Source organism: Plodia interpunctella, chromosome 3 (genome assembly GCF_027563975.2).
Source record: "Plodia interpunctella isolate USDA-ARS_2022_Savannah chromosome 3, ilPloInte3.2, whole genome shotgun sequence".
NCBI classification, from domain to species: domain Eukaryota; kingdom Metazoa; phylum Arthropoda; class Insecta; order Lepidoptera; family Pyralidae; genus Plodia; species Plodia interpunctella.
In genome coordinates, this window is record NC_071296.1 from 1,548,404 (window position 1) to 1,564,941 (window position 16,538).

A 16,538-nucleotide genomic window follows, 5' to 3' on the forward strand; every position below is an offset into this window, starting at 1 on the left:
CGAACGGTGACATAACAGATAGTAGAATCGCCTGCGCTGGTTTCCATTTATTGTTATCTAAATACAACGGTACATCCTATTATAGTATTAACTTGAAAATTACAACAATCACGTAGGGGACAAATATCAGGCCATGTCGCTGCCGCTTATTTTAAAAGGCAAACTGAAGATTTACTAGTCAAGGACGAAATGAGTATCCATATCCATTGTCTAGCAAATAAGTTTGCCGAAGATAGTGCGAATTGGAGAAGGAAAAGTGCTGAGGAAGCAACCGGGATAATACTCAGTTGAGAGAGAGATAGATTATGGGTTCGACAGACAGAAACGAAATCAACACACACTGTACATCAAAGTAGAACCCAGGACCTCCAGATGTCAGCCGTGCTGGTGACTACGTCACCGACATCGGAAATACTAACAACAGTAACTTATTAAATTATAACAAAAACGTGAAAGATAACATTGCGTCCTATGTATCTAACGCTTTAAGTTCACAGAATGCTGTAACCGTCGGGAAAGTATTAGCGAGTTGTAACCGAGGACGCCTGCAATTAGTCAGCCACGATAATTGTCAGGTTTCCCAGCTATTCGATAGAAAACACATACTTTTGCCCTTGTATAGACCAATAGAGTGACATACACGGAAGCAATAAAACTAAACAGACAACAGACAACATACAAAAACTTACAACGCAATCGGATATAGTCGATTCGATTGAGACTTCGAGAAAATTGTGCAGTCGAGTTTGTAAAGCCTTGGGAATCAACGGTTACGAAAAGACAAATAACTGAATCATAGACATCGGAATATTGTGAGAGAGTCTCTACGTTCCGAGCTGTAACGCCGTGAAGTTCAGGGTCATCGCAAAAAACCCTTAAAATTTTAATAATTCGGCTGTGATTTTACAACACGCCGCCTGTTGAATATTGTGACTTGTGTAGTGAACCTCTTTGGGAATTTGGAAACGTGAAGACTTTACGTCCAGACGATCAGTAATATTGTATGCGACTTCCTACAAATACAACAACGAAATACGATAATCAACAGATTTCCAGGCTCGTTTCAAGACACGCAGCCTCCAGCACGCACAGCCTAATTGTGGGTTCCACTGGTATAGTTATGTTATCTGTGGTTCCACTCAGTTCGCCTGACAGTCAGTCAATTTCCCTGGTCAGCCTACAACACATCCGCAATGACTTGATAGTTAGAAATACCAGGAAATCGCGATCAAACACTATGTTTACGTATTGAGAGTAAAGGCTGGAGTGACGCGCATATTGACAGGTTTTCTGGAGTACCTATAACCAATATATTTTTTACTTTCTCTTTATTATTTACTAGTTGTTGCCCGCGGCTTCGCCTAAGTCTAAGAATAAACTATGTCACCCCCTAGTCTTCAACTGTCTCCAGACTAAAATCACCTCAATTCAGTGCTAAATAAAATGAGAACAAACAAACATTCTTTGCCTTTTATAATATTAGTATGGATTTATGAATTTCGCACTTTAGTTTTAATGACAATGTCAAATGTGTATGTATGACTATTTTGTATGTGTGACTAAATTCGAAACTTCAAATAATTAGAATAAAAGTATTGTTTTATGAAAAGGATAAAGTCAATTAATGTGGACCAAAAGTAGCTTAAATATCATAAAACCACTGTTTAATGTCGACAGATTGCAATAAGAGTGAAGAAGACTAAAGAAAAAAAAGTGTCGCTGTAATACCGCATACAAGTGGAACGTCTGACTGCGTTGTGAAGCGTTCAGTCACTAACCAGCAACCCACGACAGGTAATTGAGATATAGTGATTATCTCCGCAGCTTCTTATTACTTCACTAATAACATCATAAGCCAGATTGACGTGGATAGCTGGGTTAGTAATTAAGTCTTTCCTTCCGTCTAGATTGTGTAGGAAGTGAGCTAAGGTATGGTTATCTCGAATAGCGAAGGCTCACCCGCTGCTTTCTACGCGTCGTCATAAGTATTATGTACGAGCGTTAAAAATAAGCTGTATTTATTGACCAAAGGAGTGCATTTTGCATTTTTAGATGGTTTATTAAATATTACAGTTTCGAATGAAAGAAATGTTAAGAGCACAGATATTGCATATCTGTGATTAAGAGACGTGTGCCTATTTGATAAAAAAATCAATTGGATGGCTCTGCGCGATTTGAGACAGTCAACAAAATGATCCTATACATTCGTTATTACCTTTGAAGACAAGGCACCTTAAGAACTTATAATTTTGCACAGAACCATGGGAATTTTAATCTCATCATTTGTCTTAACTTATGTCTTAACAAATAATGAGGATTGAAATTAATATTAATATTAATAAAATCATATATGTTTAGCTTAAAAAGCCCGTAAAATTATGCCAGAACCTTTCAGGAGGTGACATGGATATAATCAAATTTTATTGGTGTCAATCAATGTTGGAAAACTCGACAAGAAAGAAGAAATAACTCTAAAAACACAAATCGCTATTTTAGAAAGTAAATGATGTCAAAATTTTTATACACTATACAGTCGAAAGCTACCACAAATTCCCTGCGCATGACATGACCCAGTGTCACGAATATAGCACGATGGTCTAATTACTACCGCCATATTGAGAGCTGATCTAGCAACGTATCGGGTTCGCGATTACTGCCAATTGATAAATTGGATTCATCTGGATCCCTCGAATTGGGTTAATGTATAGAGCCAGTGTTCACACGGTATGATGTTTGACTATAACCATGGCGTTTAATCTCAAAGATATCCAGGGCGGCGCATAGTGTACCTAGAAATAAATGTACGTCCACATTAGATCAAAATTCAGATTACAAGATGACAAAGCTAGTCCAGTTAAATCACAATGCTGTCCCATAACGAATAACAAAAAAACAAAATGAGAAAGGGTCCCATGTCAGTGAGCATACGCAGGATGTGGCTGCCAGTTTTTGTGCGTAGTCCCAGCGTAGTCCTGTTGAAATGGGATCATGCGCATGCGCAGGGCACAATGTGGTTACACGACCGTGACGCGTTCCAAACCTGTCTTGGATAATAATACAGAGGTGGGGTGCTGTTACAAACGAATTAAGGTAATATATCAAGATCACGAACTCTTGACGATTATCCAACATTAGGCAATCAAGCGTAGCGAGAGATTCCTCGAATGTTACCATTGTAAATACACAGGATTTTAATGATAACAATTTTAGGTATATTCTTATTATCGTGTCGTATCGTAACACATAAATAAGTTCAGACGTTCTTCTAACGGTATGTTATTACCAACACTGGTGAGAAATTCGCGTAATATTTAATAATTTTAGAGAGCTATGGTGGAAAGAAACTCGCAAATTGTAAAACACGAACTTTGATAGAATATATAATTAGAATACACTATGTCGTGGAAAATAAGGCCAATTCAGTTTTCATTGCTTATAATGAATAGCTAATAATAAAGCTGTTTACACTCTCACTCCTACATCTGGTGTTATGTTACAATATCTCAGTATTGCTGCTACCGAGTATCTGCAAATGCGCCTGCGTTATGACGGCCATAATGTTCAAGTTACAATACTTAGACACTTCAGTGTGAGTCAGATTTCAGCAATGTGATATGTGACCCAACAATAAAGATTATTTCGCCACAAAGCTGTCATCGAAGAAACTGTAATCAGAAATTGGGTTTACGTGTAATCAAAGCTTTTTTATTTCGGCCTGAATTTACAATTTAAATGATATGAATGATATTTTACAATTTAAATGTGAACATTTATGAAGACTTGATTATAAAGCGGAGATGGATGAGTTGAGTGTGATAGTTCATTCAAAATGTTCTTTGGATGTTTAGGGTTTTTGTTGATTATCTAAAACCCATTAAATATACTTAGTATAATATATTTTGCCTTCCTAAAACTACTCATGGCAACAAAGCGCCAAGGAAAGACTATGTATTACACATAATTCTAAACCTTTTTAGAAACAAAAGAAAATAATCAAATTAAGGACAAATTGCAATGAACTCATTGTATCTATAGATTGAGTTTACACTAATTTACTAAATATGATTTTATATTTTTTTACGCTTTCCTAGTGGATTGTCTGAACTCCACCAACAAACGTCTAACGCACATGATTGCCCACACCGATTAGATATAAATCTTTAACTGGATATAACGATGATTCGATTTATCTAATTTCTTGTATTTTAATTGACTTCTCCTACCTTGCTCCTCGGATACACGCTCAGCACGTCTGCCCACCACCGCGTCTCCTCTCGACACGTTCCCTTGACGAAGGTGACCCTCTCCGGAGCCGTGATGGCCAGGCTGTGGGCGTGACCCGTCACAGAGTCAGCATCGCTCACTTCTAGCACTGTCGTCATGTCCACACTCGCTTGGGGAACCGTGTCCGGCTATGAACAAAGACAGGACAGATATTAATAAAAATATAACAAGTAACAGAAGCTTAATAGTAAACAATAATCACGGAAAAGAAATAGAGAAATAAATTACCACAAACTGAACATACAATAAATTCTACTAGCATGGAACCACGGATATTATCGAAGATACTATCCTCATTCTCCATATTTCTGTTACTATCAATAAAGTATCCTTTGTGTGTATACTAATGTTCATTGCTTTCTTATTAGTATTATTTAGTGAAGTAAATTCATGGTGCAACGCTCTGGTGGAGTGGAGACCGTGGGGCGAAACACAGAGAAGACTGCAAATGCCCTGTTCTGATGATACTAAGAGAACGACAAGTGTGAAGTGAATCAAGATTGCTGCAGATTGATAAAGATGGTGTAAACCTCCAAGTCGCAATTTACACAGCGAGATTTAATGTGAATTAGAAAAAGCGGCCAAGTGCGAGTCGGACTCGCCCATGAAGGGTTCCAACAGCAAGTATAATTACAGATTTATTATTAGAAAATAATAGTTCAGGGCTTATGCGTAAGGTTTATGTCATGCGGTTCACAGAATACATCTACTTACCAAGTTTCAACAGTATAGTTTTTATAGTTTCGGAGAAAAAGTGGCTGTGACATACGGATGGACGGACAGACAGTCATGACGAATCTATAAGATTGCGGTAGACTACGTTTGATTTGGAGTCATTAACGGATTCACTATATCTATTCTAAATCTCATCAAAATCGACCCTAGTGATTAGCTGTGACGACGTGACAGCCAGAGTGTCACATTTATAATATTGTTTGATTGTTTTGATGTCTTTGATTGTTTAAATATTTTAGAAATTTCTTTTTGATTTCTAAATACTGTGTCAACTGCGTCACAGCCCATTGTCTCGTATTTTTCTTTATTTTTAGAATTACTAGATAACTAACTAGCAACCCGTCCCGGCTCCTTCCGTCCTGGCTTATACACCAAAACCTTCCTCATCTATCTATTAAAACCCCAGAATTCGTCGTGTACTATTAAAGATCTAAGCATACATAGATACAGCAGGAAACGACTTGGTTTTATACTATGTAATGAAGTGAAAAGTAAGTATCTCACTTCGTGGCCCCACTAAGTAGCCGATTCCAGACGATATCTCTTACGGACGGTAGTAATTACTTAAAACCTTATTAGAGCCATATTCGGTCTAGACTTGAGATTAATTTCAACTAAGACGGAACCTTTAAGCTAGATTTATAAACTTGCAATGTGGATTAATCGTATCTATACTGTCTTACTTCCGCCGATAGACTTGCCACATCGACTTAACTCACATTCCTCTATTAACGTTTGTGTAAGATTGTTAATTTCACAACTAAACTTTTCTATATCCAACTATACCTCGGAACTCCCCGTAAGAATTATGCACTATTAATTAATTTCATTCTTAGCAAAAAAACGTTCTCCATCCTTACATATTATAAAACAAAGGCCTCCGCCGCGTCTGTCTGTCTGTTCGCGATAAAATCAAAAACTACTGCACGGATTTTCATGCGGTTGTCATCAATAGATTCCTGAGGAGGGTTTTTACCCGAGCGAAGCTGGGACGGGCCGCTAGTATTATTTTCTTAATAATGTATTATACATAATTAATTATATTATACAGTCAATATAAAATATACTATAAACCTTCGGGAATAAATTGTCAAAATAACAGTGAAAACTTCATCAAAAGCTTAGAAACAGACAAACGCGAACTTAACATTAAGTATATTATGTAGTGATTTGTGCAGACCATAGATAAAATTAATATATATTTCTTTTATCTATGGTGCAGACGTATTCGGATATGTGGAGTGGAAAACTTTTTAAAGGCAAAGTGTGTTAAAATAGTTTTAGAATTGTGATTTTCTATCAAACACCATCTTACACTAAACACGGTTCATTATAAATTAAAGATTCCGTTTCGTTTTACGTTCGGATCAACAAGGTCTTGGGAACAGGCTGGATTTCCCTAATAAACTATTATATAGTTCCTCTATGGCTTTTAAAGCCTAATTATATTTCTCTTACGGCCAGAGTAAATAGCAATAAATGTTGATTTAAAGTTTAACAGAACTGCGAGTCAATAAAAATTAATGGCACTTATATTCCACAAGTTACCTGAACGGTAAACAAAATTCATATGCAATATCTTTCAGCAATTTATCCAGACATCAGAAGTGGGATCTTAATGAGATTTTTAATAGTCCTAAGCTTTTAAATGGATAGTTGACTCCTTGGAGGTCACTACCCAGGAATGCTGAATTTTCCGGAATATTAGATACTTGAATCACACTAGCATTGAATGCCTATAATGTCTTTCATAGATATATTAAACATTTCGTCACACCAATGAAAGTTAATACATAGGAAAGTAGCAAAGACGACCATTTATTTTATGCCATAAACATGAGAAAATACTACGTAAACCCATCAAGATCTACTTACAAAAGTGCAATCAAAAAAATTCTTATACAATAATAATATCATAATTCTACAAATTTCATTAAACAATTTCGATCAACATCTGTCGGGAAGAATTGGCGATGAAAACTCAAGGGCACATGACATGGGAGTGCCAATACCAAATACCAAAGGCGTGCCGTACACATAAACACACGTAATGGCGAAGATTCTAATTTAAAGTTAACATAACTTTACGAGTAATGAATGACATCCTCAACATGCCCGGGGAATCAAGATAAATGCCACAGTACCTTTGTGAATGGCAGATTCCTAACAGTAACTGCTAGACAAGCTGGTTTGCCTACCAAACGATTTAAGAGCCTGGTTCCTCGGCAAAATTTCATGTATATTACGGTCTTAGTGCTTGAAATTTATTCGCCTATTTCAAAGCCTAATAAGGCAAGGGAACGGGATGAGGAGGATGCTTTACAGGGGTTATATTCTATTGTAAAGACGAAACGGGTTATTTCTTAGTTTATTGTCTTTTAACGACTCAAAACAAAAATCGTGTTCAAATCAAACGTTTATTCGGAGATGACACTTCACATTCATTTAACCACGTTAAATTTTATAGTAATCTTATAGTTATCAAAACTACAATATTTCGAGACGATCACAGATGAGATCAACTGAGGTTCAGTTGATCTCTGATCTCATCTGTGATGAGATCAACTGAGGCTCAGTTACATAGATATATATACTCAAACGCTACTATAGTCAGATAGGTCCAACACCTTAGCTTACTTTTGCATTTAATTATAAAATTATATGTTTTCAAGCGGTGGCGATCGCGTGGTTAAGAGTGTTAATATTCCCTGTGTCCTAGGCGATTCCTGTTTGATGTTGTTAATCATACGAATACTTTTTCAGCAATGCTAAAATTTGCCTTCACTGCACAATGATTGTCAACTAATGTGGATGTTTTCTCGCGATTCCGATCAAGATTTAAATTTCAAAATATACTTACACGAATCAGTGATAATTGATGACAATGATTCCAGCCTAGGAACTTTTGACCAGCGTTATTCACTGGACTGCTTCAAAATTTAAAATCATTGTAATGTATTCAAGCACCATCGTGCAGTAAACTAAAGGCGGGATCTAGATCTATCCCGGTCATCTCGGACCCTAAACCTGACAGCGCCGCCACGTGACGGCCGTCGCCATCTAGGTTGGCAGTGACGTCCACCTTCCTCCCATTAGTCTCGATAACAATCCGGATTCCACTATCAGAGTTTATTTTACTATGTTTAGGGTGCGCCTGCACAACAGCGGACCAAGAGTTGATCAACTATTATATTAATGTATTGAAAAAATCCTAACTAACATTATAAACGTGAAAGTAAGTTTGTTTATTTATTTGTTTGTTTGTCTTCACGCTTTATCAGCTTAACCAATCTTCTAGAAATTTTGCATACATGTAGTTTGAGGTACGGAGAAGGACATACCTTTCAAACCGGAACAATAACTGTACTCATGGGAAAAATACAAAATACAAAAGCTAGTATCTAATAAATGTATTTAAAGTGAATTGAAGATGTCTATCGATGTCGATGTTAATAGATGAGATGCTCAACTTTTAACAGCACAGGTTCAAATTTCATGCGTGTAAATAGGCTACATTTACGCGTCTCACATTATGGTGATATTCTTCGACTATATAAATAAATAAATATATTAGGACAAATCACACAGATCGAGTTAGCCCCAAAGTAAGTTCGAGACTTGTGTTATGGGATACTATATAACTCAACGATACTATATTTTATAACAAATACATATATAGATAAACATCCAATACCCGGGCCAATCAGAAAAAGATCATTTTCCATCATGACCCGACCGGGGATCGAACCCGGGACCTCTCGGTTCAGTGGCAAGAACCTTACCACTGCGCCACTGAGGTCGTCAAATAAATATGCTTCAGAAGAAGGAAAATATCAAACTTGCATACCGATTGACTTTAGTCACGGCTGACGTTAGATGACAATAGTCTTTCCATATTTGATGTCGAAGACGACTTGAATAAAAATAAAACCAGTATTACTATATCGACCATATCATGGAGCAAATCCGCTCCGCTTATAGCCATCCTTGCGCCGGCGCAGTTCACAAATAAGACCCTATAATTGGGTCACACTGGGGTGATCCATAATACCGCCATCACTTCTCAATTCGCTAATAAGAGTTCGCGGTGTCCTGGTGTCACTTGATTTGCATGCCGAGAAATACTTACATATGGTTGCCGCATATTAAGAAGAGCTACCTGCTATTCCTGCTATTCTGTAATGTTGTTATTTATGCCGGCTCCACAAATCGTCGAACAGTTTGCCAAGCTTTAGTGGATTCGGTAAACATTGCTGGTTTTTTATTGCGGTAAATAAAAACACTCATACTAACCACGCAATGTTCACACACACAATTGTGGAGCTGACATTAAAAGTTGCATGATGGCTTCTATCAATGCTAATGCTATTTAGCGAAAAATGCTTTATAACATAAAGATAGGTCAGTAAAATTGTTAAAATAGGACATTACATCCATGGTTTCAAAATAATATTTGCTATTACTGTTTACATAATTTAGTTGTGACAATTAAACATGCTATTAATAGGATCACTATCTAATGTCGTCACACTTTGGTCACGTGGTTTAACGAGATTTTAGATACTTGAGATAAATAATCTGTATATCTTTATAATGCAAACTTAAATTTTTCAATTGTTTTTGCATACCTATAACAACATGGCATTATTTCGAAAATCGCCAACCCTGCCGGCAAAGGGCGTGGCGGACTCTGGACGTATGTGGGACACATTACCACACGTCCACGCCACGTTATTACAGGACCAATCTAGTACGGTCAGCAACGGCGGCGTCGTATTGAAATAAATGGATTGCGACGGGTGGGAAATTATCCAGTCAATCGACCAGTGAACGACGTCGGAACAAAATTGAACGAACGAATTCTGTCTTTCAATGTCACATTTTTGACAAACTCCGTGGTGCGATCACCACGCTCATTCACTATCTGACGATATTAAGGGGGTTCAATTCTCAGCGATGGCAAATATTTGTACTTGTGATCACAGATATTAGTCTGCATTTCTGGTTCTGGTCACCTGGCCTGGTAAAAGTGTCGTTGCTGCTCCTTAAGCTTGATAAAACCAGGTAATTTTTTCCCGTTTTGTTGGTATATACAAGAAAATTGAAGTTATTGGTGTCTTAATTGAACATTTGCAGGCCGCTTAATGCAATTTAAGTTTAGCAACACAAAGAAAACCGTTATATATTTAGTATATTTTAGTACTACATCCTACTAATAAATGCGAAAGTTTGTAAGGATGTGTGTATGTTTGTTACTCTTTCACGCAAAACCTACTGGACCGATTGTTATTAAATTTAGTATACGGGTAGAATATAACCTGGAATATCACTTAGGGTGCTTTTCATCCCGAAATTCCCACGGGAGCGAAGCTCCGGGGCACACAAAATAAAAACATAAAAACTTGCAGTTTCCATCTAACTGTGAAGCAGCCACAGTGGCAATCTTTAGAGCAGTTTGCCGACAGTGTGGTGGAGCAAAAATTATCGATAGCGGTTCCGTATTCACAATCTGTGACGGGGTCACGGCGCGAGTGACGAGAGGTAGCGATTTTAAGACATTGGTGGCTACTTGGCCGAAAAGGTTCGACCAATGGCCGAGTTGTTCTCTAAAAATGTTAGTGATCATATCGGCATTCTTACGACGTGTGTCTTAGTCTACTAAGACGATTTTATCACGCAACCAATCATTCAAGTTACGTAAACGTAAGTTGGATTGAATAAATATATAAATTTAACGAATGCTCTGTCCCTGTATTGTCAAGAAATCGATTTAGTAAAGACATATTTACATTAAAATGTCTTTATTTTATTATCTTGATTAACACGAATCTATCTAGCAAAACAAGCATGTCCCTTTGTGGCTCGATATGAGCTCTTCGACATTTTGGAAAACACATAGTTGGACACTGGAAGGTAATAATTTCCGCCATTTGATCCGTCTCGTAAGATATAGAAAATTAGAACTAGTGGGAATAGGCCATTTTAGTTTATTTTCACTAGTAAATAATAAAATAATAATAATTTGATGACCTCGGTGGCGCAGTGGTAAAGTGGTGCTTGTCGCTAAACCGAGAGGTCCCACCTCTCGGTTTAGCGACAAGCACCACTTTACCACTGCGCCAGCGAGGTTGGGTTTGGGTTCGATCCCAGGTCACGTCATGATGGAAAATGATCTTTTTCTTATTGGCTCGGATTGTCTTGGATGTTTATCTATATATGTATTTGTTATAAAATATAGTATCGTTGAGTTAATATATCCCATAACACAAGTCTCGAACTTACTTTGGGGCTAGCTCAATCTGTGTGATTTGTCCCAATAATTTATTTATTTATAATGTAGCTTTACATAGGGAAGTAGAATAAGTAGAAATGGGCCTTTACTTCCATGGATTTTTTTATGCCTACATTTTCTAAAGGGTACATTCATCAAAAGATGTTTAATAATCATAAGCCTCTGCCTTGCACCACTCAGCAACTACGTGCATTTCCTACCTGCGGCTTTGTTTGCATTACGAGTATTAGAGTTATCGTGTCTCTTTACTAGCGGTGCCTCGCGGGCCGCCTCGGGCTCCAACGGATCTGTGGTCACATTATCAATGTACAATGATAGGCGAACCACTTGGTTTCATCAACAGAGCAACATTAACCAAAAAGGAGCAGATAATAGCGCGAAAGATATATTAGGGCGACGAATAAAAAAAATATAGCAGTAAAGGTTCGGCTTTTACGACGTTAAAACTAAGTTTAAACTAAGACTACTTTATTGCCATTAACCGACTTCCAAAAAAGGAGGAGGTTATATGTTCGAGTGTATATTTAATTTTTTCTTCTTAAATGAATACTCAACCATTTTTGTTTCGTTGAGGATATTATTTTTTAATTATTATTTAGCTATACAATTTTCAATTTTATTTGGATGGGATCGGTCGCGCTCCAATGTATGTGTGTTATCGACAATTTTCTCAATAACTAGCACAGAAACAACACAAATCATTCGATAGAGATCGCTGGATCATCGGTTGCGAATCGAGTTAATTAAATAAGATTTTAATCGATTCCTGATTATATACGAGTACGACCTCTGATTGTGGGTCGGATTCTGATTTATTTGAATTCTTTTTTAATTTCGTAAAACGAAATGGAATTTTTATCGCAGCTCTTACCTTTAACTTTTGGAAGTCATTTATTGTTAACTAAATTTCGCCCGCGGCTTCGCCCGCGTTAATTTTCCGGGATGTAGGTACCCTATCTTCTTCTCCATACTTCAAACTCCATACGTAAAATTTCAAGACGATTGGTTGAGTAGAAAGAGGTTGAAGGAGTAACAAACAAATTTCCTTTCGCATTTATAATATTAGTTAGAAATAATTAATTTAATTTTTTTAAAGTGTAGGAGAACTCAAGAAGCCACAACGCTTCCCCCACCACCACACATTGCACTGAGCAATGTGTACTCGGTAGTGAACTCGCTTGAACTTGCTTCCCCCACCACTATGTACAGCACAGCTCAATGTTGGTACGAAGTGAAGTGTTGTGTCTTGTATATATATATGTAAATTTTTGTAAAAAATATACATTCTTTATCGACCCGCCATCGCGGTTTAATTAAAATAGTCCAAGCGCACTATATGAGTTTATAGTCGACCTCGGTGGCGCAGTGGTAAAGTGCTTGCCTTTGAACCGTGAGGTCCCGGGTCCGGGTTCGATCTCCGGTCGGGTCATGATGGAAAATCATCTTTTTTTTTTGATTGGCCCGGGTCTTGGATGTTTATCTATATATGTATTTGTTATAAAATATAGTATCGTTGAGTTAGTATCCCATAACACAAGTCTCGAACTTACTTTGGGGCTAGCTCAATCTGTGTGGTTTGTCCTAATATATTTATAGAGGCAAGAAATGTTGAAATAGATCAATAAAAACTTGTGTGCGCACTGGAAATAATATCCAGCCTTTGACAAACATTTTTCCGAGATAGTGATAATAGAGACAAAACAAAAAGAAACATTTTTTCAAATCTGTTAGCAGTCTAGCAGTGAAAAAACGTACCAGATACAAACATTTTTATAACAATACCCATAAACACATCTATTCATCGAGCAGAACAGTATCAGATAAGCCGTCAGATCGGATGGGGCGGAAGTGTCGCAAACAATGCCCCATTGTGGGGATAATTAATCCCCCCCCCCCACACCCCCCACTACCCATTGTCATCTGACCCATTTCCTATGGGGCTGAGCTTCAAAAGTGTCTGGCTGAATCTAAACTTCAATATTATTTGACGTTCCGTTACTTTACTTCTACCCATCCATTCCACTAAGACTTAACAGCTGATAGGCAACGATTGCATTCCCAAAGAGGGTTGAGATCATGCGGGCGGCCGGTTGTAAAATCACAGCCGAATATCCCAAATTTTTATGCTAATCCTGGGCTTTGGGGCCTCACAGCGCCGAGAACAATAAACAAAAATACAAAAAAACACCCATAAGATAATGTCGACAAACACAAAAATTATAACAAAGACACTTATTAATTGGGACATCTAATCGTGTGTCCGGTTGCATTCCCGATCGTGACGCCCCGAAGCCTTAAATAATATTTAACCTCCCTGTTTCAAAACGTTTACGATTATTATTATTACTAAATCGTGAATCTTATAACATGCCTAACATTTACAGACAAACAGACATAACGATGAGATCACACAGTGTGTCTTCGACTTTATTCGGCAACTGTATACAATAAGCAATTACGTTTTAATGATAAACTCATCATATTGTCAAATATGCTTGCATATTGCAAGTTAAACCCACTTACATAATGTACAGGTTTTAGTGTTTGTCGATGACATGATTGGGGTTCAGTTTAAATAAATGAATAAAATAATTATATTAGGACAAATCACACAGATTGCGCTAGCCCCAAAGTAAGTTCGAGACTTGTGTTATGGGATACTAACTCAACGATACTATATTTTATAACAAATACATATATAGATAATCATCCAAGACCCGGGCCAATCAGAAAAAGACTATTTACATCATGACCCAACCGGGGATCGAACCCGGGACCTCTCGGTTCAGAGGCAAGCACTTGTAACACTGCGCCACCGAGGTCGTTAAGTTTATGTTCGTATAATGGATTTTATCGTCATGAACATCCTTGTTAATACCAATATATATGTCATGTCAAACCAAACAGATTGATCTAGCCCCGTCGATGTTTAATAAAAAACTTAGGCTCGAAGTTCGAGTCCCATATTAGGAGATCAACTCAATGATATTACATTTTACAACATAATATGCTTATACAGATAAACATCCAAGACACAGGTAAATGTGAAAAAAGATAATTTTCCATCCTGACCTGAACGGGGATCGTATCCGGGACCTCCGCGCTCCGGTGGCCTTTAAAATGAAATTGTAGGCCAGAGAGATCATCGAAATCCTAGCATATGTATTGTAAAACAAAGTTCTTTGCCGCGTCTGTCTGTTCTAGATAAACTCAAAAATCATTGCACGGATTTTCTGGACTTCACCAATAGAAGTGTGATTTCCTTGGAAGGTTGTGTGTATAATTTATTATGTTTTTACCCGAGCGAAGACGGGACGGGTCGCTAGTCAAATTTAAAACAATGAATATTAATTAAAACTTAACTCCTATTTTTACTTTATAAAACTTCTCAAAGAATAGTAAATACTCTGTGCTATGATACAAAGTTACTTGAACTTGTAAGATTTTCTCAACTAGTCAGACAAATGTCTCGAAACGGCCAAATTAACATATTAATTGGAAGGTCCGTTGCGCGATCAATATTGCAATATGCGCAGGCGCATCAAACCGCTACTGCACTTTGTCTGCGTCAGCGCATCGCAACATTGAAACGAAGTATTCCTCTCAGAGCAATCACAATTTAAATAACTTAAATCTACACTTATATATCTATACTATTATTATAAAGAGGTAAGAGTTTGCGAGTTTGTATGTTTGCAGCGTGTAATCTCCGAAACTACCGGACCGATTTCAAAAATTCTTTCACCATTAGAAAGGTACATTATCCAAGATTGCTATGGGCTATATTTCATCTCAAAATTCCCACGGGAGCGAAGTCCCGGGCAACATCTAGTATAAAGTAAATATATTTATTTACGGTATAATTTTAAGAAATTTTCATTAATGTTTACTATACGCGTCTCTTCTTTTATTACTTGTTCTGTGTGACTTTTTTTTGTGCAATAGTGTAAAAAAATAAATAAATAGATGAGCATTAGATAGGTAGATAATTCGTTTATTTGATTTGCCATAGACACTAAAGAAATAACGGACTAGTCTTATAATAAACGCATTAAATTAAACAAATCGCTGTATTGCAGCAAGGCAAAAAGGCCACAACTCAGCGAAACTTTCTGCACCTTAGTACAGAAACACTGATAAATATATATAAATATATTAGGACAAATCACACAGATTGTGCTAGCCCCAAAGTAAGTTCGAGACTTGTGTTATGGGATACTAACTCAACGATATTATATTTTATAACAAATACATATATAGATAAACATCCAAGATCCGGGCCAATTAGAAAAAGATCATTTTCCATCATGACCCGACCGGGGATCGAACCCGGGACCCCTCGGTTCAGAGGCAAGCACTTTACCATTGCGCCACCGAGGTCGATTGGCCAGTGATTTTCAGTTATTGCCAACATTAGCATATAGAGCACTCATCTATCATACAAAAACATTTAAAAATTATTCTTGTGCAATTTCGATTGATGCTTAAAGGGGAATAGCTGGTGCTATTGGAGTCGAAGGTGTTCTGAAAGGAAACCTCGATAAAGCGACTACACAGATGTCACTGATAGATAAGCTAGGTTGATTGCTTAGGTATAATCAGGTCTATGATGTAGACGTGGGTCTAAAATCGAAGGTATACAATATAATATAATATTATAGTAACGAATAAATATTTTGTGCTAAAAGTTAAAAGATTTTTTTTTATAATCCAAAACAATATCATAAATGCGAAAGTAAGTTTGTAACAATAACTTTTCACGCTCTATCTACTCAACCAATCTTCTTGAAATTTTGCGTACATGTAGTTTGAAGTACCTTTCATCCCTGAAAAATAACTGCTCCCGTGGGAAATCGAGCGGGCGGAGCCGCGGGCAAAGTCTAGATTGAGTTATAAATGCTAGTTACATATAAATGAAGTTACATTTTTAGTTCTACAAAAAGTGCTTGAAAATATTGGGCAACGCGCACATCACCCTAGTATTGACTATTGCAGACGTCCATAGACTGCGGTGACCACTTACCATCAGGTGGGCCAAGGATCAAAAATAGCGAATGGTAAACGTAATGATAGTTGATCTAAGTTTAGCAGAAGGGACTGAACAGTAGATAATCATTAATGGGCATCATCTGATCGGAGGTCAGGCTAATCTGCGCTTGGACAACTGTGTCACAGCTACATACAGGATGTTCAATATATTACTGTAAAATGTATAAGTTTGACACTC

At 37.2% G+C, this 16,538-nt stretch overlaps 1 protein-coding gene across 3 annotated transcripts in view; it reads right to left on the reverse strand.

Moving 5' to 3' along the window:
* The window catches only part of osp (outspread), a 274,832-nt gene that overhangs the window by 38,852 nt on the left and 219,442 nt on the right, over positions 1-16,538 (reverse strand). For all 3 annotated transcript variants that reach the window (XM_053769380.2, XM_053769378.2, XM_053769379.1), the window contains one exon: positions 4,224-4,412. In XM_053769380.2, the coding sequence (XP_053625355.1) occupies positions 4,224-4,412 (189 nt within the window). The remainder of the gene's footprint in view (positions 1-4,223; positions 4,413-16,538) is intronic.